Below are 26,404 nucleotides of genomic sequence, written 5' to 3'. Positions count from 1 at the left end.
TCTCTCTCTCTCTCTCTCTCTCTCTCTCTCTCTCTCTCTCTCTTCCTCTTTCTACCCAGCTCTTTTTTTCCATATGCGTAATTATACTTTCGATATTTTGCGTGTTCTCCAAAAGGCTGCGGGCTTTATCACACTCGAACTTCCGACAATACATTTTTGCAATGCACCATTCTCGTTCGTTTTTCCCCATGGTTGCGTTCGCTGGCAAGGACAACGATAAAGCGTTTTCCTTTTTTTTTCCCTTTCTTTTCTGCGGGTATGGTCACTTTCGTCAATTATACACACGTACGTCTGTACATTCGTTCGTATGTACGAGGATCCACAAATGGAAACAGAATGGTCAAGCTCGATCTCATTTCAGCGGTTTAGAAATCGTTTTTCCGATCTTCTATGCGAACTCCTTACGTGCACTACGAAGATGATGGCCTATGAATCTTGCTTATGGTTCTGTATACGATCTTGAATGCTGTTATTACATTTTCAATATTGAATAAACCGTAAACAGTTCGAGGAAAACCGTGTTTTCATGCCTCTTAAAAAAATAATGGAAGGAAAGCACGAGGAACGACGGTTTCTATATTTTATCTAAATACATCAATAAATAATAAAATGGAAAAAAACAATAAAAATAATAAATAATAAAAATAATAAAATAGACAAGAAACAAGTGGACTCTGAAATAATGAAAAATAAGCTTATAAGCCAATTGGATGGAATTAATGAAGCTGAATAAAATAAATTAGACAAACCATTGTAGAGAAAATAAGCAGATAATTTATCGTATGACAGCCTATATAAACGAACGTAATTAATTACATAGACAAAGAAAATATGAGAAGAAAAGAAAAAGGAATACAAAAACGGAAAGAGAAAACTCGCGTGGCAGTCTCGTTTTTGCTCTTGAAAATTCATTGAATGCGAATAAACACATGCAAGAGTAATTACCTTAATTGATCTCTCGCTCATTTACCTAATTGAAAATTTTTTGTAAAGATTATCGATGCGACGACAACCAAAATCATTTTGATACTTTTGATAATGGAACATGTCTTAATTTCATTTTTGTCATTAAACTTGCACACTTTTTTTTTGTTAATCCAAGTATTGACGAGGATACCATGACACATCGATACGAAATTTCTTCGAAAAGAAAGTCTAAACGCAAAGCTATTAGCGATACAAAAATTATTGAGATATTTGTTTTATTATCGTTCTCTTTCCATTTTCAACATACTCCAACTACATTCAAATTTTACAATAATATTTGAAGTATTTGATTTTAAATACGTATATATGAAACCATATAGTTTCATTGCGATTTTGCAAAATTGTCATTTTCCCGGCTAATGGACGTCATCCTCGTTCCATACGAGAAAAATATTTGCTTATATAATACAGAAGCGCTTATGAAAAAAATATCACCTATGGGATTTTATAAAAAAATATAGCGGGGAAAGAGAGAGAGAGAGAGAGAGAGAAAGAGAGAGAGAGAGAGAGAGAATTTCAACAGCAAGGCCGAATCGTGCGCAGATGATTTAATGCGAATCGACTACGACAATGGTCGACGCATTGGGAATATGTACGTCAATAAAAATACCATGTTTTAAAGTCGCTTTTACGCGCTAGTTTTATAGTGCTTTCATTCGGCCTATTCAGTCCGTTCAATAATTTTAGAAACAAATAATAAATAAGTTAAGCAAAATTACTTTCGACGCTTGTGTTTTGGTTCCTTTAATTACACTTTACAATAATCGAAAACTTCATTTTTGAAGTTTTTAAAAAAAGAATATGTGACGAAACCGTGCATTATTAATCATAACAGAAATAATAAAAGAAGTTTTGATACTATCCGTGAAAAGGAGTGACGTCGTTTGGTGCTCGTATCTGAGAGCTTCAGATTTCGTAGTCAGAAATTCAAGAATCTATTTACTCGCACGTAACAGGAGACTTCACATCCTGTTTTTGGTTGGACATGTTAACCATGTGTTATTGTGACTCGATATTCTACAATACGTTTGAAAAAGGTAAAAACTAAGAAGCAGAGTAGATGTCGTAAAATTTGCTTGAATGGAATACTACCATCGACTGATAATAAGAATAATGTTTCAAGATTTCGCGACTAGTTCGCGAGTACAAATTCACCTCGAATATGCACGTACTCGCTTTGTTTCTTCAAATTACGATGACTACTTATCGAACGATTTGAAAATGAATGAGACAAGAAAATCGCGAAACTATGATTCTCTTCCAGCTAATTTCAATTACTTCTCGCTTGTACTATAAATCAACCTGAAGCAATCTTACCTCATCATCCTCCAAGAGATAACTATTCCTTCCACGTTTCCTTATCATGTTCATTATAGTTAGATTTCTTTTAAGTTGATTTATCTAAGTCAAGAAAATATATCATTTTAATGTGAGAACACTTTCGTTTTATACAAGTAGGCATTTGTAGAAAAGTTGTCTAAAGGGTTTGGATTAATGATTGGACTAGTAATCCAGAATGCTGAAAACGTACATTCGATTCCTGGTACAGACTATTCAAGGACCCAACTTTTTTCACAAATCCTACATTAATGATAACGTTTCCTCATTTTCTTTTTTTATATTGTCTCAATTTATATATGCATGCAATATAGACCGTCATCGGAATCTAAAACGACGATGACATGCGAAGAATATCAATCTCCTTGTTTATTCATTTTTCGAGATAACCGTTCGTTCGAGAAGAAAATCAAACATCAAAACGAAGAATGACGGCAACACGTCATTCGCAAGATGATTCGTAAAACAGCTCACTATATCACTATTACACTCGTGTGTATGATAATCGATTCATTCGCGGAACGTAAAGTTACGTTTTAAAACGTAAAACTAATTGTGTACGTTTAAAATATATAATGAACGAGAGAAAGAAACGAGAGGATCACGAGAGGCCGTAGAGAAAAGCATAACACTTCTACAGTAAAAAAAAAAAGAGAAGAAAAAGAAAAAAGAAAGAGAAAAATGGCAAAAGAAAAAGGTAACATTTACTCAGAAGATGAAAATTATGAGAAAATGATATCGACCTTTGTTTTTCTTTTTACAAGTTTTAGCTTTTTGAATGTTCTTTTAAATTAAATTCTTTTTTTTTCCTACACTATTCTAATCTACCTCACATGCGAGATGGAGGTAAAGAAGGCGTGGCATATGTGGAAATACGTAGTAAAGTGGAGAATAATTCGATGTGTTTCCAATTGAAACAAAGCGATCGCACACCAGCCAAGAGTACTCGAGAACAAGCTTGCGAGCTTAATTACCAGAGCGGCTCGCTAAAGCGTCATGCCAAGTGGAGTCATTCTTTTTTCTTCTCTTTTCTCTTCCCTTTCTTTCTTCATACGTCACACTGAGGCCAGCCTAAGGGCGCTAAGGCCACTAACCGTAATTGTGTTTAGTGTGCTCTTAACTGCGAGCGTTTACCTACTTGGACGCGTCCACTCGAATGTATTCCCGTTAACTCTGTGGTTTTGCGAAAAGCCGCGAACCTAACGACGCGAATAGAGCACTGTCTCTCTCTCTCTCTCTCTCTCTCTCTCTCTCTCTCTCTCTCTCTCTCCTCCTTTCTCTCTGTCTCTCTCTGATTTCCATTAAGAAGATTATTATTTATATTAGCAAAAATAGAATTTTGAATAAGAGAACGTCAATGACTTCAACGAGACATTGACTTTAAAGAAGAAAACAACAAAAAGGAATTCTTTCAAAGTCCTCGATAGAAACGTGCAAAACAGAGAGATGAGTCACGATTGTAATTAACATGATCTCGCTAATGCATCCGAGAAACTCGTCCGAGGAATGCGTAATGCGAAATGCGACGTTGAAGTTATCGATTACATATACGCATTTATATTATTACGACAAAATATATTACAAGAAAATTATTACAAGAAAAAAAGCAATTCTTCAGAGATGGAAAAAAAATATACTCAAAATTCGAACGATTAGTTGCTGTCAAAGCCTCGACTATACGAGACCGCTAAGCACTAGATGTAAGTAGGTTCGACAAAGAAACGACCTCAGGAATGATTCGTTCTCGTGTTACGAAAGAAAAATGTACTCGTTAACACATCATTCATTGCTCATCGATGGAAATCATTATACCAAAGCGAAGGTTTTCCTTTCTCGCGTATCACCTAGTGATACGATAAAATGGTCGAGTTTATTTATCTGTTAATCGATAAGATTTTACATCGGTGAACGTGAATGTATGAAATTTATTTCGATTAACAATAAAATGGTACATATGAAGATAGAAAGCTTTGGATAAATTAGTATATCATAAGAAGAAGATTCGATAAATATAAGACTTTTGCGATAAAAATGAGAAATAAATGATTGAATTCTTTTATTAAGAAAAAAATTAAATCGTCGAAACGAATTAACTTGTCTTTCCGGATTGACAGGTTAAAATATCCAAGCTAAGCCAATCACGTGTAAATTAGAAAATAAGCCTGCATATTCCAATTGGGACCGATCGATTCGTCACTCAGAAATTAGATTAATTATTCAATTCCATAACGCTTACGCTAGCCTAGTTTTTCATGCCGAACATATTTGAACGTTTTATCCTTGGCATACGTTTTTTCAAGAATTATGTGTTAATAGAAAATGTTACGGTAGGATGCATCTACCTTTAACGATCAAAGTTGTTATACGATAATCGTACTATTAAATAAACGATCGTTGATATACCTTTGAAAAACTTTTACCGAGAAATACCGATCAAGTTGCCGTAAAAATAAATCATAGCAACGTTCAATAACGTCGTGGAGATTGCAAAACAGAAATATGTACATACACAAAATATTTTTCTTTCGATTAGTGAACAGATATATGCGGGTCACGTCGCAATATGTATTTCTTACACATACTTCCTGTATCGTTAAAGATCTAACAGATTTATCATACAACGTGACTGCTAACGACTGTCCGTCTACTCGAAGGAATCTCGATTTTCAAGCGGACCGACAAAGCAAAAGTCGCGAGCATCGTTCTTTATATATTTATATATGTACAAGAAGAGCGACGTACTCGAGAAAATGTTCAGACTCGGTGTCGGATCTCGCAAATAGCACTGGCCAATTAAGAGGGTCATTTCTATTTTTCTTCGCTATATGGAAAAGGGGAAAATCTTTAATGAAGCTATTATTGCGAGCGACGTCGCCACCGTTGCGTACTAATACCTAAATGACATCAACAAGACAATAAAGATTTTCCGTCTCCGACGATTTCTTTTTTATAATGACTCTCTCTTTCTCTCTTTCTTCTTTTCTCCTTTTCGTCCATGCGTATTAACCATTTTTCTCGCGATACATTTTTCCCCTTTATACTCAATTTCTTTTTTAGAAATCTACAAAAAAGATGAGGACCATTAAATAATTGACAAACACTATAAGTCTTCTCAGAATAATTTCCCACGATTCTAACGAGTATAATAACTGACTAAGAAATATTTTACAACGTAAGAAGATTAAAAAATCGTTCGGTATTCAAAGGAAGGATGTATTTGAGGGACAAAGTAATTACATTTAAGTAAATATCTTCTTTAAGGGAAAAATCTTTTCGTTTTCCCGGATAACGTTACATTTTTCGTTTATTCTCGAATTTAGATGACAACCGATCTCTTGAAATTCGAGGATTCCCGATTGGCTTTTATTGGCTTACCAGCAGCAATTCGATTTCTGTGTAGGATCGAGAAAGAAAAGAACGACGATCTTTCGACGATGTGCAACGAAGAGAAACGAGTCTTTCTATCGCTCACATTTATTATGCACGCTTGAGGAAACTAGAGAAGAAAAGGAAGATAAAACGGACGAGTATTGATTGGACCCTGAGTTCCTTGACCGATAAGCTGAGACGTCGAAGAGACTCCAAACGTTTTTCTTCCTCACATTCTTTTTCTTTCTAGGCTTCTTACTGCTTCTTGTTTAATCGCGATAATTTCCTATCTCATCGAAATCGAGTCTCCTTTTTGTGTGTCACGTAACCGCCCACTTTGCAGTACACGCAAGTATTTATCAGTAAAATCCCGGCGGGATTCCAACGAACGAACAACGAATCATTTCTTATCTTTCTGTCTCTGTTTGCCATGGAATCGCGTTCGGATTTCACGACGGAAACGGAAAAGGACGCGACTCGTGGCATTTCACGCGACGCTATTTAAACATTCCTTCTTTTTCTAGGAAATAATATTTTCAACGATGCATCCAAGTATTACAAATGATTTCTTTCAAAATCGCTCCTTTCGTACGCTTCCTTGCTCCACTCGCACGTTATTCATTAATTAAGCAAACCACTTGTCAAACGTCATTTCCAGAAATTAACGTTGTTCATCCTACAACGATATAACGCATAACGTAGCTGACTCATTATCTTCGTACACTCGCGAAACAATTCTTTTCATGGACGTTCTCAAAATTAAATACATTCTAGTCTCTTAGTGAAATCTTTATTTTTCTTTCTTCCGTTCTTTCTTTCTCTTTCTTTGAATTGCTTCGACATCGAACTTTATGTTTCTGTTACATACGCCGGACGGTCATCGATTCGTCGATCATTGACGCCTAACGGCATTCGAAATCCTTGTCGAACACACGAGCATGCGCGCTAGTCACGATTCGAAATGACTGAGCGATCTGCTTGCGTGCCGTTCGGACCGGAAGCATAAGATCGTTTCGGATTTCGAAATTGAGGATACGAAGATTCGTTCGCCTGTTGCATACATCGTTCCCTCGTTGCATCGAAAATCGCGCGGGAAAGATAGCCTCTTACGAGATCAGAGTCCTTTACAAACTTACCGAGTGTATGCTACCTCGCAAAACTAATTTAACGAAGGATTACACGCGTAAAGCTGAACATTTGATCAGCTTTACCTATTTCATCTACGACACGAAATACGTTCCATTTATCTGTCTTGTTATCCTGCGATCTTATTTCACTCTAAAATGCAATTTAATTATAATGAAATAATTTATTTCCAATAAACTGTTTGTTAAGACGTTGACAGTCTAACATAAATCGATATATTCATCGATATATTCATCTTAGTAGATGAAAAATATAGAATTATTTTATTTTTTATATTACACTACACTTTTTTCCAAATGTTATAAAAAGAATTTTTTTATATTTTAAATAAAACCTAATATTGAATCATCGGCACTCTCAAAGCATTTTTTCCAACCTGTTAAATAAGACTTGTTAATTCATATATTATCTGTAATGTTTGTTAATGTTTGTAACAAAAAACGGTCGAAACGCCTTACTGGGAATCTTTTGTTACACTAAATAACAAAATTAAAATGATACAAAAAGATTAATGTGTTGCATAACAATACATTTACTCTTAAAAATTAACGAACATGTTTTACCTTCGCCGAATTCAAAGAAACACCACAGCAGGTACTAAGTTCCCAAAGTCTCAATAATTTCCTTTGCAAGGTCACTCTCGATAAATTCAATAAAAAGCAGAAAAGAATGAGATTACACTCAATGAGATAAATGTCGGCAGGAAAAACGAAGATAAAGGGTACAAAAGACGACCGTGCGAATAAAAAAAGATATTATGAGCTAGGAAAAAAAGAAAACAAAGCAAATAAGAAGGAAATACGCGTATACGTTCTGTCGATCGTGCGTCGCGGCCGGTGCCGAGCCGACTGACTGACTGACTGACTGACTCCGCAAGTTAGCACCGGTCGTACAGTCACCGCACTTGCATCAACAGACGCACACACGTATAAGCGTACAGAGAGCTCACGGTCCCGCTTGGGACCCTCCTCTGACCTCTCTAGTCCCTCATTGGTCCCAACGTTTGCCTCTCCTTTCCAGCCAGAACGAAGGCTCCGTTCCAGCTTCCACTCGAGCCTCGCCTTCTTCGTTTTCTTCTCTCCTCTCTCTTTCCATCGTTGCTGCATCCCAACGATACGATACAACCTGCATGCACGCGTATATGTTGGTACAGCTTTCTTCGTATGTGTTTCGTAGTAGCAATGGGTCCGATCTAATACGTATCCTTCTCTTAATTTTGAAGGTTATTCTTTGTTCTGTCGCCGTTGAAAATTAGGATCTTATCAAGCATTGCGATCATGTTATTCGATTCAAGGAACTGAAAAGAAAGATCGAGTCTGTATATTCCGAGTATACTTATCTGTCTCGAAGATACGTAAATATTCAATAATATTGAGGATAAATGGAATTCCATTAATCCTTTGATAATTTTTTCGTAGATCTTTATAAATCTATATATATGAACTGTGAAAGTATAAATACATTTTTTGTGCTTGCTTTTTCCATTTAGCCTATCGATTCGACATCAATAATGAAATAAAACATACTGAGATCTCGTTTGGTTCGAATCCGTCACTATGTTTACCGTACCTCTCGAATTCTTAAGATCCCCTTTGCGACACATCAAGTTTTGTAGAAGCGAAATTTCGAAAGACTGAAAATACTCGAATAACGTCTTCGATATTCTTTCAACTTGAACAAAACAATCGGATGATATTCATCTTAATTGCTCTAATCTCATAAAAACTCTTTCTAAAATATCACTTTAAAGAAAAAACTCGCATCGCGTAAGTTTCTAGAAAGCGATACATTTAAAATATATAAAAAGCTATATTCCTTTTAAAAAGTATAAAATACGTCTAATTTAAGTGTCAAGAAATATAAAAAAGTACAAATATAGCAAATTTTTTTTATAAAGCTGAAACCTGTAGTTTTTTTACTTGACAAAAACCGTCGGAATGTTAAATTATATCGAAGTATTAGAAGAATCTATTTTTATTCAAGATTAAAGAGTTTTAAGAGATTTCAAAGCACGGCTTCAATCCAAAGATATTACATGGCTACGTATCCTCTAGCTGATAAATGTTAAGGTGGCAAGACTTTATACATCTTCGTCGCTATGAATTTATTATCGATATGTATAAAAAATAGCTTCAAGTAATCCCACGTCTACTGGTACAGTTGCAAACTTCATTTATCAAATCCAACATCCTCTTTTTCATACTTGAGTTGAATCGGGACATGCCCTAGATGTTCATTGCCTCAAGGTTACGCAGATGCAGTTTGCAACCGAACTGTTTTACCTTATGAGTACTTCTCTATTCTGAGAATTACTAGAATTAAGCAGATGCAAATTTAATATTTGTTTCTCTCCTGATTTTCGTTGTACGAGAATTTTCAACGGTTCCTGATTTAATTAATTGACGCTAAACTCTTTAGCAAAACTCCGATGTTCTCCGCTAAAAGACCACTTTCCTGAGTTATCTTCGATATGTCGATTATTCTCTTCGATCTTCCGCGCAATTCTTCAAACATGTTCCGCGCAATTACTACCTCGACGAGAACGTTCCAAAAGAATTGCTACCAAGAATGATCCGTATTAGTATACCATAAAAGCGATATACCTTGCAAGGTATCAGACTTGATCGCTTACCTCGGCATTAGCGTAATTAGATATGCCTATACAGCTTACGAGTCCATTACCATGTGCATAATATCCAAGCTTCCGCCTACGGAGACCAAAGCAAAAAACTGTCTCGTGCGTTCTGCAGTTTTCCAATAATTTGTCAATCTCTTCGTCCAAACCACCTGGAATAACAGAAGATTCGATGATTATAACTTGATGATCGATAATTCAATCGTCATACTTTACCTGCAGATAGAATCTTTTCAATATCCGGTGCTATCACGACAAATTGCACTTTTTTTAACAGAATGTGTTTTTGAACCTCCTTTAAACCCGAGTAATAACGACGTTTATACTTGCCCTTATTTTGATCTCTGTTGTAAAGTTTTGTTTGAAGCCTTCGAATTTCAGACAAAAACTTTTCCAGGGATTCGTTAAGAGAGGAAGTTATTAAATTATTACAATATCTGTAATGTAATTGAATTGTCAGAACACATATCAATTTAATTTATTCTGTAACATATAACCGTATATTGTCATTATAATATCACGCATGATCGTTTACAAATAATATATTCTGAACGAGTTTCACACAAAGCATATATTATTTATAGAATATAATAGTTTATGCAAACAATATGTTTCGTTATCTATATTATGGATATACATTTGCAATACACACATTAATATATACATATATGCATGATCTATACTACAGAGATTGACAAAAATAAATTAATCTTTACAATATCTTTGATAATTTCATCCTTTTTTTCTTGTAAATTTTCAAATACGTTACAAGTATTCATACCACGAGAAAGAGTAATAGTACTTACTCTCTAAAATTTTTGGAATATTTTACGTCTAACAAATTATTAATATTTGGCTTAATATCTACATTATCCTCATTGGTAAGAGACAAATTACGTTGCAAAACGTTTAAATCATTAGTACTATCATACGCATTTCTATAAGGAGCAGTGGAAATATTCTTATCTTTCACATTCGAAATCTTTAACCCCTCTAATTTCTGAGTTAAATCCGGCCGAAATTGTACAGAATCTTCAGAAATATTCTCCACTATAGTATTTCTGTAATCTCTATCATAAACTGTCAATGTTGACATAAGTTTTACATAATCTATATCCACTTCCGGATCTGATTTAATCTTTAAGTTATTAAAATTAATACTATTCACATTTATAACGTTTTGTTTTATCTTTCTGCTGTTGATGTCATCTTCATATTTTATTTTCATATTATTCAAACGTTCTAATGTAATTGTTCTTTTTAATTTTGATGGTTTTTTAAATTTTATATTGTACAATTTATTTTTTCTTATTTGAAAACCCTTTTCATTTGATGTATTCGTATTGCTTCGACTTGCACTTATTTTGTAAATGTCAAACTTTAGTTTTCCAGATTTTTTTCTATTTCTACTTATGAAACATTCTGCGTTCTAAAAATTAAATTCCATTAAGAATTAACATTTTTAATCAATCAAGAATTAATGCATTGATATCAACCAAATATTCATACTTACTTCCAAAGCTTTACTTAAGTCAAGAAATAACTTCTCCGATCTTTTATGCTTATACGATCCTAATAATTTTTGATGTTTTGCTTTTTTTGTAACATAGGGTATCACAGTTTCTGTGATAACAGATTCATGATGAGAAACAAAAATATCTGGTATACTCTTAACCTTTATGTTTTTCTGACCAAGTTCAGGATATTCTGACTCATTTAAACTTACTTGAGTAAACATCTCTGTTGATATACTTGCATCACTACGATACCTGCAATATTGTTCATTTTTCTGTGCAGTATGTTTTATTTGATGTTGAGAGTTAAGCTGAGGCCATGTCAAATCTGTTTGCGATTTACTCTCTGTCTGCGATCTAATATGAAATATAAGTACAATTATTCTATGATGAAGTAGAAAGTAAATAAACCTGATAAATGTCACCTTTAACATTAAATTATAAATTATTAAATCAAAAATTTATCTTTGTAATTACATTTTATAAACTAATCGACATGTATATATCTTGACATTACTGTATTTACCGACATAACCAAGAAGAGCATGCATTGTAAGGTTGGTCCATATTGTTCAATATCTTTTATCAAACTATTAAATCCAAAATATCTTTGTAATGTATTCACTCAGCACTTCTTTTACTGAAGTTCAATACTTGTATTGCATTGGTAACATTTGATATTCGAAAAAACTATTAATTTTTACAAAATCTGTTTCATCCTTCATTCAATGCTTGTGTTTATACTCATAAAGACCACCACGTATAAATAAAGACACCAATGAAATACGTCATAGATTTTAAATTAACTAGACACACTGTGTTACAGTATTCATTATCAACTGAGCATTTCTTTTTATAATTTTTGTGTCGGAATCTGTATTATCGATGTAGGATCAAAGAAAGATTGTAACGCTATTAACGCCATAAATTGAAACTAACACTTGCCGCGCTTGTTATCACGTGATCTTGTACTTTTTATAAAACGTAATTAAAATCACTATTAAATTTAATTACAAATTCTGATACTATACGATCTTGATTAACAGCACTTCTAATTCCTAAGTATAAGCTGTTTTAATTCTATATTAAATTGTGCAAAACAATAAAAATAATACGATTTAAAACAATTATATAGGCGTATGAGAAAATATATTATTGAGACGTTCAAATATATGAAAATAATATAATAATATTCGCTTCGTCGTTATTTATATTTTGTTTACATTCGTGGTTAGAAAGGATATAGCAGATAAAAAACAAATTATACAATGTTAATCATTAAATGTTTGCAGTAAGTCACAATTATAACTAAACTCGTAAGAAAAGCGCCACGTTTTCTTTCTTTTCTCAAGCGACAATCAATTTCCTTAAACGTTCTTTTCTTCGCTTTCTTAAAATATTGAAATACTATGATACTACAACAAACACTAAGAGAACCGATCGATCATATAAAGGAAAAAATAATCTTTCCGAATTCTATAGACTCATAAAAAAGAAATCATAATGGTCCTTCTTCTTATGTCCATTAATACTAAAACATACATATGTGTACTTTCTTTTCTTATGTTACCAAAGCAGTATACTCCGTTAAAAGGCACCATTTACCGTAATACACGGTCGCTGGTACATATTTTTGCCGTTAAGCTCGCCTTTACGACAGGCATAGAGACACTCGTGTTGCCATACGCACTGCCGTTCGTACAGTGGCGGCCATTAATACAGCGAAGAAGGATTACCTACTATTTTTCTTTTGAAGATTTCTCTTTAACCTGATTTATAGTTATTAACCATATAAATTCATATGAATATTACTAATGTGCTCAATTGTGTGATAACGTTAGACGTTTCACGCTTTTGATAAATATGAGGATAGTCGATGCGCTATGTGACAATTTTAACTATATATGTAAGACATAGGATAAATATCATAAGAAGAAAATAGAGGAAAAAGCTTTTTTGATTTAAAGCGAGATCCCTCCGTATGTTTTTCACGATTAGCACTGTACGTTACATTACAAGTCTTGCTCGTGCGCCGTATTGAAAGGACCTGCGCACGTGGTACCGAGCAGGTCGTAAAGAGGAAAATCAATAATTTCCAGGGTATAAAAGATCCTGCCTCCCGTAACGCGAGTTACCCTCTCTTTTGTTCCAGTGAACGGTGTGCGGTGTAGCCGAGAGAGAGCTCGTCGCGTCCGAGAATTTAACCATTAAGCTACATTTCGGCCTATAATACAAAGTAACTTCGCTTCTTTCTCTGTTGGTTCGTGTCGTTTTTTAAAAAGCTCTCAAATTTGTTCTTTATCATCGCAGAGGTAAACACAATCATTCATGTCTATCGTAAGATTCGTAGTAATAAGTAATAATAATTTAAAAAGGAAAAAAATAAGGTGCGAGGATGATAATCTTCATCCGGCGTCTGAAATCCGATTACCGCGGCCGATCTCGATGTGAATCAAAAGCTATCGATTGCGTATCTTCTAACACGAAAGAATCTATATTTTTACTGTGACAAACTCTCCTATTGATTAAACATTCACGTGCAAACAAACTCGCAGCACATCGATATCGTCCGCACGCTAACGAAGGAATTTAATCAGAAAGATGAACTTCTTACAAGATTTTATAGACTCCTTGCATACGTTGACGATTTGTATACTATCCGTATATGCAGACATATAAACATACGTAATTTTTATTTATAAATATTTCTTGTATTCCAAATTATATATATATATATATATATATATATATATATATATATATATGTATATGTATATACCTATCAGAATTATTAAATACAGACACGCGTATATATATGAAATATGCATTTTAAAAGTTCGAGAATAAGAAAAGAAAGTGCTCTATATATACGGATATGAAAAACACTTCTGTTTTCGCATCACTTCACCCCTATATTTTCTTTTTCGCTTATGGTTCTCCACACGAGGCCGTTACTATCACATACTTCGTGGTGTGGCACGTGTGGCATGGTGTAGGCCTCCTGGGGATCCCGCCATGTAAAAGAATGGGGACGCGTTCGGGCACAGTACCCCTTGGGTGACGAGGAAAGCTGTGCTAATCCCTTACTTTATTTCTCTCTTTTTCCTTACCCGTTATCACATATATTTTCTCTTTAACCATTGGAGTTGATTAAAAGTTGCTGGGCCATATCTGCTGCCGAAAGTTTATAACCGCAGTCTCGTACTTAATTACTGCATATAAACGACTTTTTATTTGCATCCTCTCGTTTGCTTTTTATTTCCAATATCCTCTCTTTTTTCCTTGATCGCATTCCGAAAGTTCCCTGCGGATGATCACGAACCTTATCAATTATCCCGGTATAAACGTATAAAATTTCACTTTAATGGGTGAAATTCGTACATACATATATGTATATACACGTTGAAATAAGTCCCGGCAGCTTTCGCCCTGGTTCTTCTCGGAATAAAAGTGCCAACGTAATATCACGTGGCTGATAGATAACGATCGGATTCTATGGAAAGTCTCTTCTACGAGGATTAAGTGGAAACTTTTTTGTTGAGTGATTCATTTTCGAGGAAGATGATCCAGCGGGTATATGTACCTAATTAGAATAAATAGGTATTAGTCTTAATTACTTTGCACTTATTTTTTTTATTACATTCTTTAATTCTACTGACTATGTTGGCATTTTTAAGAATTTCTTTTTATTTTTTTCAATCTACTTAAGATCTTTGTTTCGAGCGATTCGAAAGCACTTGATAACATCTCTCAATGGCAAAGGAGATAAAGAAAAGAAAAGAGCGTCTATGTTGCAGGTATAATTACTTAATTACTTGCTTGCAATTATCACGATTACATTACAATGAGTCGGTCGCAAATCGTATTTTGATGTTCTTTATTCCAAGCGTAAAATCGAAAACACATATACTCATTGTTCGTCGTTCGTTGCTGCGCTAGTTGAATATTATTTTATTTTAAATAGTCTTCCTGAAAATATCGGAATTCGTGATAGAAGATAAAAATTATCACAATACAACAATCAATATTCTTTATTATTTTTTCTTACTTTCACGAAAATACTTGTTTATTAAAAGCTCATCGGTGCAAATAACAAATATCGCAATATTTTTGCTCCATGGTTATAATGGAATATAAATATTCTTTCGAATGTCTTCTTACGTAATTCGAACGTAAGTAAAAACGGGCATAGCGAATATATCTACGAAGGGAAAATCTGCGGTAGATAGGATGGAGAAATGTCGTAAACGAAATGAGATCGCTTTATATGCAAGAGACGATCTACGCGTCGAGATATATCGCTTAAAAGCATATTAGTAAATCGAGTGTTTGCTATTCCGTGCGCATAGTCTCTTTCTCTTTCTTTTTCTTTCTGTCTTTTCTTTCTGTTTCTTCGTGATGCAACGACCCTCTTTATGCACACGAACGATACATCTCGCAAAATTAATTTTGTCGAAATGGACGATCCTTCATTTTTCTTTTCCACCTTTTATCGAGTATACCCACTGTAGTTCACTAAATTAATACGGACAAGTTGAGTCGTCATTTTTTCTATTAACGCATGGACGCGTGTAAACGTCCAGATGAAAGATTCGATAGCAGAGAAGCGGTAATATACTGTGAAAAAAGAACAGGCAAAAGAGAAAGAGGAAAGGGAGTATGCATATAAAAGGCTAAAAAATTAGCAATTATAAGTTCCGTACATTAGCATACGAGAAGGCGTTCGCTCTCACAAAGCCGTTGAGTTTAATAGCTTCTGCATGAAAGCAGGAATTCATGAAAGATCGATGTTAAATTTTATCCCTAGGGCTCCTTTGGCAAAGAAGAGAATGAGAAACGACGAAAATTACTTTTAGGAACAAAATAAGAGGAAGAAAAAGTAAAGCCGAAATAATATGAAATACACAAAAGTAGAAAAATAAAATCAAAACGAGACGACAGATACAACGTAACTAATTTCTTTATTATTAATTACTTTTCCTTCGAGTTAAAGATTAACACATGATATATATTTTCTTTAGAAGAAACTAATGCAGAAATTGATGAATATGAATCAAACTTCTAAGGACGAAATAACGACGAGCGGTAATGATCAAAGGTAACCCAATTTAATTCGATCGCAAGATTATTCGTTTGGACGAATTACGATGTAACTCAATACAACCGTACTTTCTTGGAAAGAAAAAAGAAGAGGAGAAGAAGGAGAATCACATTGCATTCGATTTAATGATACTCTCCAGAATTCGGGTTCCTCCCTTTTGCTCATTCGCTCGCTCGTCTTCTTTGGAGATGAAGCGAATCGATGTCGAATCTCTCTCTCTCTCTCTCTCTCTCTCTCTCGGATCGTGCCGCACTCGACATCTGTGATTTACGTGAAATCCTGCGGTTTCCGGTGACATCCGGCGGAGTGAGCGAAAGAAACCATTCGATTTAGTCAACCATTTGAATCAGTATCTACTCTCTTCTCCCGAATCGATCTTAGAGGAGGAAACTAAACGAAGGATGAGGAAGGAGAAGCACTACGGTAAATTGATATGCGTCGGAGGACGAACGAAAAATTTAAGATCGTCTCGGTTATGATTTACGATAATGCCGGCAGCTCATTCTCCCGATACCTACAACGTATATGTCTATGTACATATGTACATAGGTAGGGGTGTGCGTGCACATATAAGTTACGTACGGAGTATATAACAGAACGAAGATCGTAATGTCATTTGCACCATGCACCGAGGACCGTTATCTTTATCACGCGTATTCTCTACAATGTTTTAAAGCAGTGTTGTTACGTAACTCCCGTAACTGTACATACAAGACACGAATACCGGTACAGGTGGTAAACTTTATTCTTCTCTTTTTTATTTTATTTTTTTCCGCTCGGACGAAACAATCCGTTGTCCGTGCTGCTCTACGTGCCGCAATAAAATTCTTACTCCTTTTCGAGTCGTTATGTCCTGCGGACGAAGGGAAAAAAATTAAATATTAAAGATTAGATAACCGATCGTCTTGTTTCTTCCTATGCGAATAAACGTATTAGAAATTAGATAACCACAAGAGACAAGACCGGTTTGTACGTTTACGATCGATGATTTCTCTTCCTACTAACTCTTCTTCCTACGCAATTTTCTTAATTTCATTTGTCAATGCGATCGAGTGTCTCACTGAACGTCGTTTTCTATATAATCTCATCATATTTTAATTCGACCTAGAAATTATGACGTAACGAAGAAAATATCGAACGAACGTTCCTCCTCATCGATTCGAGCAATCAATCAACTAGAAAGTCATCTGATAAAGTCGCTGCATTGGAAAGTATGTATACTTTAAAGTAGCGAGGGTTAACCTAAGGATATAATTTCAGGTCAAACGAGCACGGTCATAAAGTCATCACCTTCGACTGCCGTTCGTTGACGCGTAGCATCGTAAGCAGACAAGAAACGAGTAGATCTCGCTGAATGTCACCTCGATCTGCGGGAAAGAAATAGGAAAAGAGACAGAAGAGAACCACTTTGCCCGCTATATACGAATACTCATTCAAGCACACACGTACACGATGTTGCTTTCATATACATATACCTTTATCAAAGCCGACGGAGTCGCTTAGGACGTAAAGGAGCTTGTCATGTAAAGAGAACATGTAATTGCTGGAGATATTAGTTCATAAACAATTTTGACCCATTTCACGTAAAACTAGATACGTACGATTATCGATCAGAAATTGTTAAATATGTTACAAATTTTTTATGATTTTATATATGTGTGTATATTTATATAGATAGATAATATACTGTATATATATGCAAGTATTTATGAAAATAAAGTAGAATTACATTTTTCATACTTCTGTGTACTTTTTTTCAATCTATTATGTCAGTTAAATGTAATATAGGCTATGGGCGTGACGAGAAAAGGCTTTCTTTAAGAAACACTCCATTCTTGAAAAATCCCACGGGAAGGAAGATAGAAAGAGGAGGAAGAGAATTAAAATTCGCACGATGCATTTAGCAAGCACGAGGATCGTGACATTAATACGTCTTGGCGTATGCGAGGAAAACTTTCACCACTGTGCATTGTGCGTTCCCTTCTTCTTCACCGTGTCATTAATGCCGTCTCACGTTCGCCGTTTTACAGACACGTCCGATTCGCGTTCAATTTTCTTTTACCCTTGCGGTTTCTCTTCTCTTTCTTCGTAAAACGATTCGGGAAAAGTATCGTTGGACTACGCTGGAAGATATAATTTAAATAAAAAGGCAGAAAAAAAAACTACAACTCGGAACAATTTTTTCCGCCTTCAAGGAGCTAATTTAGCGTTAAGATTGAGTATCCTGTCGAGAAGGTTTCAACGAATGCTCATGCTCACTCGAAATTCGTAAAGAACAATGGATCCTTGCTTCCTCTTGCCAACAAGTGCGACGAGATATTATTAAGATTTCCAACCGCGCATGTACCTACATTACGAAATCGTTTAAATGCGAGAACACTCTCATTTTTTCTCTTCCTCCCTCTCGTTTTTTTACTACACCTCTTTAACTTCGTCCTTTCTTCCGACAGTTTCCTTCGAATTCATCGCTCGGAACGTCGCCTGTGCATAATTGGATGGAAAAGTAAAACGTTCAGGAGAGAGGGCATTAAAGGTTTTAAGACTCCAAAATTGTCATATAGAAAGATATGTTATATTTACATTATTAAATCGCTGTCCTTTGAATTTTTACGAAAACTCGCAACGTACCTATGTACATATGTAGCGTACCACCCAATAATTAGCATGCCGCTAAACTTTATCCTTTACTTAAAGATTTCAAATCATATATTTTCTCAAGGTCGAGGTTAATTACTCGCGACAGACGCTCATAATATCTCGACGACCGTATCATTACTTACCAACGTATTTTCCTAAGAACCTTCACTTATAATTACGAGATACGATCGCTTAAGAGAAAAGCATCGTATATTGCGAATATAAGCCAGATCGTGTGGCGATAATTCGAAGGTTCGATAATTGGAGAGCCGCCGAATTAAAAAGTATTCCCCAGTGAGGACCCAGAAAGAGACAGAGAAAGACAGAGAAAGAGAGAGGTACCTCATGGAGATTTCGCGGACACCTTCAAGAGGGAGTTCGCCGGTCGGTTTTACAGAACGGAACGGGCAGTTTCTCGTTTCCTACTTCTTAATTGGCTGCGCGATGATAAATCCGTATGGCTTTAATTGAGAGCCCGGCAGGCACGTGAGCTGCCTCAGCAGGCAGCCGCAACAAAGATGGCGAACGAAAGAAACACAAGACAAGGCGATCTTTACGAAAGATTCTCTGTGCCTACTTCAAAGTTGTCTTTATGTTTCTTTCTCTTTTTCTCAAGAGGAAGAGAGGAGAGCAGAGCGCGAAGAAGCTCCTTCCAGCTCCGCTAGAAAATGCGTATTGTGACCCAGTGACACGAGTAGGCCGATCCTAAGCCGACCGTTATCTCCGCTTGGCTCCTCTCCTTCTAGCAGCCACGGCACGCGTCTTTTTGCCTGTGATGTTTTAACGTTTCAAGAATCCTCGTCGATTCTGTGTTCGTGTCTTTGTTAGCCAGGATTTCCGACTCTTGGATATTGAACGAAATATCAAAATGGAAATAGTAGTCGGAGAAGAAACAATACAAATGATCTCCAACAACTGTCGAGGGAAAGACGGAAAGAGCTATTTGGAGCAACGATGACTCGTCGAAAAATATTGAATCTCGAGAAAAGAACGGCAAGGCAAAGATGCAGCAGAAAAGTTTGCCTATCTCGTTTGCACGTGTCACAAGTAATAAAATACGAAAGAGAGGTTTCGGTTCGAGGAAATTTCGCTATGCGTCGTTGCACACCTTCTCGACAACCGCTTGCGACATATTGACAATGAGTAAAAAAGTTTAAACGATGATACTTGATTTCCGAGATTTATTTAATTATAATTTATTCCTCACACTCGTCGTTCTTTTTTATCGTCAGCCACCCTCTTAACTTGGTTACCGTCGTACGACGACGACAAAGGTGACGTCACCTTTGACTTGGAGCGTAATCGTATTTTAATTACGAGACGCGAGGAGTCAAAGCAACGAGGTCGCTAATTTAGCTTGCTGTACGAAGTTTAATCAAAATTTATCGCTACGACGCGTATTAAGCGCACCATTTACCTTTTCTCGACCTTAATAGACCTATTACGAGTAGTTTAACATTGTCATCGCTACAAAAGGATAGTCATATGAAATCCTTTTAAAAATCTTTTCAATCGTGGACCACATTCGTACGGTTTATCCGAAAAGAGAAAAGATTCTATCGATTCTTAAGAATTTTCTACTACAATAAATTTTGTTTCTTATATGGTTCAAGGCGTGCTATCTCTTTCCAGTCGAACGAAACGTAAAGATACCCTTCGAAATGATTGAAGAAGAGTAAAGAGCTCTTTTAAAAAGAAACAAAAAGAAAAAGATTTGTGCAAAGAGAACGGTAATTAAAAAGAGAGAGTCCAGGTTCAATTCGAATGCCTCCGTACGCTCGATTTTCTGTTATAAACGAATTCAATTCGTTATCCGTGGAAGTTCGTGGTGTGCGAGCAAGATACAAGTGACCCACTTATAACTCAAACGAAGACGAACAGAAAAAGACCGAAGGAGAAGAATAATACAGAAGAAGAGGAGGAAGTGGCTGCTCTTGAATACAAAGCGAAGGGTTATCATCGTTCTCGATATAAACGCTTTAAGGGAGGAAAATATTATTGTTTAAAGTCAGAATCGATTTCAGCTTATCTTACGATTCTCTTTAAAGTTCCATGATCCCAACGATTCTTTAAACTTTTAAGAGCCTACTTTGGATAACTTTAACTTCGAAAAAATGTATAAAACATTTCGATTTGTTCGAGCGTACAAAAGGGAATAGCCCGTTAAACTCATCTCCTCCATAAACTCTCAGACTCGAAATGAAGTTCGAATATAATACATGCCAGATAACGACTTACGGAGAACGAACGAGCCGATAGAAACTCCCCTTAATCGTCCATAAAGCTGCCACCGTAGTTGTGGCACGTTACCACGTCAATTAGAAACGTAATAACACGACGAAAATTCGACACGAGGGTGCGCCAGAATTATGCCGTGTGCCTGGTCCGTTTCGATGGTCTTTTCGCGAGATACCATCCGTCCATCTGAGATTTACGACGAAACCACCGTCGAAATGTCCTCTTCCTTTGAACCGGACGAAATTTTACGACGTCGTTCTTTCTCTCCGGAAGAATCTTCTCGTTCCTCTTTCTAACGAATCATACTTATTGTAAACCTTTCCAGGTAACCAGGACAAAACTCTGACTAATATTTTGTTTTATATTTTTATTTTTTATATCGCATCCTCTTTAAATCAAACAATATTTGCGATGTTGAATAAACTCATAAGTTTTCACCCTCTCCATGATTCGTATCAACACGAATCGTCGAACACATGCGTTCGTAGTGAGATTCGAGATAAAAAAAAGAGAAGAGAACTTTCTTGCTTTTATCCTCCGCGCGCTACCCTCATAACGAGCCGCAATTAACGAGCCCGATACACCAGCCTAACCAGTAATTACGAACATTCGTCCACGGAGAGTAGAAGGGAGCGATTTCTAAGTCTGTCCATTGGCGTAGTGAGTTTAAAAAAACATTTCAAGCATGTATTTTCAAAGTATTTTCAATTTATCGGCACTGCTACATACGATATGGTTTAATGTCATTTCTACACATTGTAGGTCATTGTAAGTCTTGCTTCTGGCAATGAATGAATAAATAAAATTAGTAAAAAGTTAGGTAATAAATAAAATTAGTAACAGATTAGTAAAAAATTAAAAAAGGTAAGTAAAAAAAGATTCTTCCTTCATAAAACTTGAAGATTTTTGAGATTGAAAATATAGTCTTCGATCGATCGAAGATTGATTAATTGATTAAAGAGTTTAAAGTCACTGATTCTGATGAATCATATCGCCTAATCTTATTCGTTTTAAGACGATTGGCTTAAGCGGTACTTAGGCCCGTGATTAACCGATAAAATATCGCAGCATCATTCGTACATACGTGACTATATTCCCAAGATGAGACTCAAGATTCTCGCTGTTCGATCGCGTGAGTTCCGAGAGTTCGAGGGCATCTTACGAACCCTCTCTTTCTCTCTTTCTCTCCCTCTCTCTCTCTCTCTATCTCTCTCGCATCCCCCCTGCCGTGAAAAAAGAAAGTGAACGCTGTTGCAGAATGCATCCATTTTAAATTAGTTTCGTTAGCTCGCAAATGATTACAGTGCAAACGATCTCGCCTGACTTCTTCGACAAGAGGATACAATACACGCTTCTGGCAAGAAATTATTGAACGAAGGGACTTTGAAAACGAAACTCGAATCTTAATACGTATGGACTATGTAGTTGAATTCTATTTTCTTTGATTTGTAATTCCACGTAACATTATATTATAACATAAAAATTATGATTCGATCTACATTTGCTTACAGCTTTACCTACTATAGCCAAGAAAGAGGGAGAGAGAGAGAGGTGAAAATGTACGTAAGAAGAGAAATTTTCATTCGTAAATAATTAGATACATGGCGTGAAAGCACGATTGTTTCAAACAAATAGGGGCTAATTAGATGAGGTTAAATGACGAATTTTATATTCTTGGAAATGAAATGCGGAGGTTGGTATACCGATTGTAAAAAGGGAAATCAAATCCCCCTCTAAATGGAAGTCAAGTAACGAAGAAAAACGTGTTAATTGATGGTAACGGGGCAGAGCATGTTGTTAACGGCTCATGATCCAATAACCTATTTAACTTCTCCCGTGAAACAAAAAAGTCTCAGTTTCATCATACGTTTATATGCATTTCCACTCTAAATCGCCGACGATCTGCTTATGCGAGTCGGCTGACACGAACCACGCGCATGTATATACGCGTGCAATATTTCTATAATATTATACTTATCTCTATCTAGCGCAACTTCGAACGGCCTTTCCCACCTCACGCATTTACAATTAGCCGGCGCATTTGATACAAATATCTTGGATCTTAATTAATAGCGTGTACTTCCACGTACATTGTAAGTAACGCATCCTATGAATATAAATAATTTTACAAAGATAACTAACCTTTTTCAAATCGAATAATTTTTTTTCCATTCTTCTCTCTTTCTCTCTCTCTCTCTCTCTCTCTCTCTCTCTCTCTCTCTCTCTCTCCAATATGTTATTATTTGAAATAATTATAAAGAAGCCCATGAAAATGAATTAAATAAAATAGAAACTCTTTAAGTATTCTAATTCAAGGACCTTGGGTCAAACGAAACAAATACATCCGTGTTAATTTGTACCTTTTATTGAAACGCTTATCTCTTTAACAACTTAGTGTTACCTTTGGGAATTGTTGAAGTAATTATGTATTAGTATACTCCGCGTACCTATTTTTATATCATGCTTAAGATCTATGAAAATCGAGCTTGCGCTATAACATTTTCATTAGCTTATGTCTTTTCTTTGTCGTCTTTTATTAAAATGCTTTCTCCCATTTACGTAAACATTTATTTCAACAACCAAAAAGACAAGCAAACTTGAAAAGAAGCCGATCATTCTATATCGACGTTATCTTTTGAACGACAAAAATTAATCGTCTTGCAAATTTGTCATCTGCCTTTCTTTAAACCATACACGAATGAATAAGTATATTCTATCTACGTAAATCTTTAAGTGTATATACATATGTATTTATAAAATATAGTACATTTAAAACGTGTGTGTATAATTTAAGACAATTAACAGTTCAATTTACAGCGAATCACTTATATTATGTCTTATATATCATGTTTATACTTACGATTATGGATAATATCTGTAATTATAGTAACATAGAACTTTGTATGTATAATATATCGATGAAGAAAACGAAAAAGACTGAAAATCAACTCGGTCACACACGTCCTTGCAGCTTTTAGAAAAAAGGATAAGTTCGACCGCAATACTTCTTTCCCGATTTTTTTTTCTTCCGAGTGTCTTCGGTATGAGCTCTCGCTGCGACAAGTAAGTCATTAGAATATGAGTGTTCAACGTGATCTTTACGACCGCTTGGCGCATACCGATGAAAGGGAATTCGATCGCGATTGCGTACACGATACAAAGTTACATAATTTTACTCGTTTAAAAATAGAACAGTATTTTAACAACCAAAAACGAACAAACATTCAGAATTCATTGTCAAGTAAACGAGAAACGTAAGTATATCGTTTTAGCTTTTACAAGAACCGTTTCGATCATTGCCGGCTGTCATTATCATAAAGCACAATATTCTTCCTATCAATTCGTCAAATTTAATTCCAATTCTCGGAGCTATCTACTTTGCAATTCCGTACGATTGTAGAAGAGGTGACCAGAAGCGAAATACAAATGGCACCCTGGTTACTCGACCGGCACTAAATCTTGGCTTGATCTGTTATACTACGAGTTCAGAGTGAAGTCCGTGGGCGTTCCTACGTCTTTATATGCACGGAACAGTAAACTCCCGAGCGTCTACTTTATACTTTCCTCGTCCTGGTTACTCTCCACGAACTTGGCACGTAAACGTTTGCCGTCGTGTTCCAGCACCAAATAGCTATCGCCGGATGCTACGAACATGGTGGAAATTTGCAGAGTGTTCCTCGTTCGATCTCGCGGTTTCTTCTCCTTTCAAAGAAAACCTGTCTTCGCAAGTTGACGTTCTTGGTAAAACGAAAGATGAAAGTTTCGACAGTGTATGAACAAATTTGACAACTCATAAAAACGGAACTCGCAGGAACGTCTATCTGATGCGACTCGCTCTAATTCATTGTTTATTTAAGGTTCTAATGAACGGTGAGCTTCCAAAAAATAGCTAGTATTATAGAAAAGAAGTATTAAGTAAGAAAGAATATTCAAAAAATTTCATAACCCATAAATATAGTTACGCACGCGTACGTAGACTGATTGTCTATGAAGATCTTTACATTCTTTGTCCACATTAACGAAATAACGGTATCCGGCTGATATGAAAATTATACGATCGGTATCCCAGATCGCTGAAGGAGATTGGAATTTTCGTGGACGGTTTCGTGGCATCCTCGTGATGCGACTAAGAAAAATAAAGCAAGGGAGGAGACGCAGGCCTAGACGGCGGTAACAGCGGCAGGTAGACAGCAGCGAGAGATGAGGCCGACGGCCTCGCACTGTTCTCCAAGAGGTCGACCCACTTCGTTCGAAGACGAGAGGGACCGTACTGGTAGGCAGTTGGGTACATACGTATGGTGTGCACCGTACATACGTAAATATATAGTCCGTCCCCTCTTCCTCGTCATATCTTCTTCTCGTTTTCTTTTTATTTTTATTGGATCATACTCGTAGGTTTCTGCGTTCTATTCGCTTTTTCAAACTTCTCATCATTTTTCATCATTTCTCAAAATGACAACGTGACAAACCTGGATATAAAATAAATATTTTCAAAAATTTACTAAAAAAGAAAAAAATAAAAAGAGAAAGAAAGAGTCTGTCAAAAAAAAATTCTTTTCATTAAGACCAAAAATGAAGTAGAGGTGGAGAGATATCGGCGGGAGACGACACGTGGTTTCTGCAATAGCACGACTGGCACGAGACTCCCTACTACAGCTCTCCTTTGAAGCGCGGTTTCCTCGTCTCCACGCTGGACGCAATGAGGCGATCCTCAAAGCGCGACCGGTAGTCGAGCCGCGTGCACGTGCTACCCGGAGGTGGTCTTTCGATCGACGAAGATCTACGCGCTGTTGTCACCGGTCCCTTCTGCCGTTTCTACCTGTTTCATTCTTCATTCTCACCCTTCAATCCTACGATATCGAGTTCAACGAAAATCGATCTGATCAGATATCGTCTGATCGTTGTCTCTGAAACAGCTTGTATCTGTGTTTCAATGAACTTTTCGTGTCTAAGAGAACTTGTTCGCGTGCCACTAAAGTTTTGTTGAATCGAAAAAAGAAAAGACAAGTGTCTCGGAATCAGAAAGGAGCCTCGGTTTCTAAAATTCCTTGAGGATAGAAAGCCAGTTTGAGCCTACCCGTGAACTTGGGAACGGATCCGATGTCCCCGAAATAAATCATCGAATATGACCAGAGACTGAATGCGCGAGCGCAAAGCCGACAGTCCCCCCGAGGAAGAATCGGCATCTAATCGGTGAGTCCATCGTCTTTTAAACACATCTACGACACGCAAGGTCGACAGCGTACGCGTTTTCTAAAGCGTCTCGCCGGAGTAGGTTACCGGTTATCGTCGTTGCCGCTTGAAAGTCTCGAACAGTAAGATAAAAAAACTGGAAAAATTGGCGAGAAGGTGGAAACGTCAATGGATCTATAATCCGATGATAAACTCTTCGTCGTTTAGCGGCTTAATCCGTCTCGTCGAAAAAAATATTCAAATTGC

General features: G+C 36.1%; 3 protein-coding genes and 1 long non-coding RNA gene across 8 annotated transcripts in view; 2 read left to right on the top strand and 2 right to left on the bottom strand.

The window, feature by feature from the left end:
• LOC122627270 (serine-rich adhesin for platelets) overlaps positions 1-8,219 on the bottom strand; it is a 42,466-nt gene extending 34,247 nt beyond the window's left edge. The window contains exon 1 of one of the 3 annotated variants that reach the window (XM_043808308.1): positions 7,404-8,219. The gene's annotated coding sequence lies outside the window, so the exon portion shown is untranslated. The remainder of the gene's footprint in view (positions 1-7,403) is intronic. The other 2 variants (XM_043808310.1, XM_043808309.1) reach the window with 2 other exon arrangements.
• Positions 8,220-8,929: 710 nt separating this feature from the next.
• LOC122627271 (selenocysteine insertion sequence-binding protein 2-like) lies at positions 8,930-11,764 on the bottom strand. 3 transcript variants are annotated; one of them, XM_043808312.1, is made up of 7 exons: positions 11,467-11,764; positions 10,989-11,346; positions 10,282-10,904; positions 9,692-9,912; positions 9,473-9,627; positions 9,231-9,399; positions 8,930-9,152 (listed from the first exon to the last, which is right to left on the bottom strand). In XM_043808312.1, the coding sequence occupies exons 1-6, from the start codon at positions 11,538-11,540 to the stop codon at positions 9,232-9,234; spliced, it is 1,599 nt and encodes a 532-aa protein (XP_043664247.1). In that variant the 5' UTR covers positions 11,541-11,764; the 3' UTR covers positions 8,930-9,152; position 9,231. The 3 variants fall into 3 exon arrangements, with proteins under 3 accessions (XP_043664247.1, XP_043664246.1, XP_043664248.1); XM_043808311.1 differs by having other exon boundaries at positions 8,930-9,399; positions 11,467-11,763; XM_043808313.1 differs by having other exon boundaries at positions 8,930-9,399; positions 11,516-11,762.
• A 3,248-nt stretch (positions 11,765-15,012) lies between these two features.
• Positions 15,013-17,707, top strand: LOC122637461. The gene is made up of 3 exons (XR_006329255.1): positions 15,013-15,937; positions 16,011-16,087; positions 17,351-17,707. It is a non-coding gene; the product is annotated as an uncharacterized LOC122637461 (long non-coding RNA).
• Positions 17,708-25,674: 7,967 nt separating this feature from the next.
• The window catches only part of LOC122637455 (serine proteinase stubble-like), a 33,400-nt gene continuing 32,670 nt past the window's right edge, over positions 25,675-26,404 (top strand). The window contains exon 1 of the mRNA XM_043829572.1: positions 25,675-26,158. The gene's annotated coding sequence lies outside the window, so the exon portion shown is untranslated. The remainder of the gene's footprint in view (positions 26,159-26,404) is intronic.

The sequence above is a fragment of the Vespula pensylvanica genome, chromosome 2 (assembly GCF_014466175.1).
Source record: "Vespula pensylvanica isolate Volc-1 chromosome 2, ASM1446617v1, whole genome shotgun sequence".
NCBI lineage: Eukaryota > Metazoa > Arthropoda > Insecta > Hymenoptera > Vespidae > Vespula > Vespula pensylvanica.
Note: the sequence above shows the minus strand (reverse complement) of the source record. Positions and strands in the feature narration are given on the sequence as shown.

Bases quoted from the DNA above. Each gene is read 5' to 3' on its own strand.
- LOC122627271 (XM_043808312.1), bottom strand. From the start codon at position 11,540: ATGCATGCTCTTCTTGGTTATGTCGGTAAATACAGTAATGTCAAGATA. The intron at 11,347-11,466 runs GTAATTACAAAG...ATTTCATATTAG, and splicing joins TGTCGATTAGTTTATAAAAT to ATCGCAGACAGAGAGTAAAT. The intron at 10,905-10,988 runs GTAAGTATGAAT...TTTAATTTTTAG, and splicing joins ACTTAAGTAAAGCTTTGGAA to AACGCAGAATGTTTCATAAG.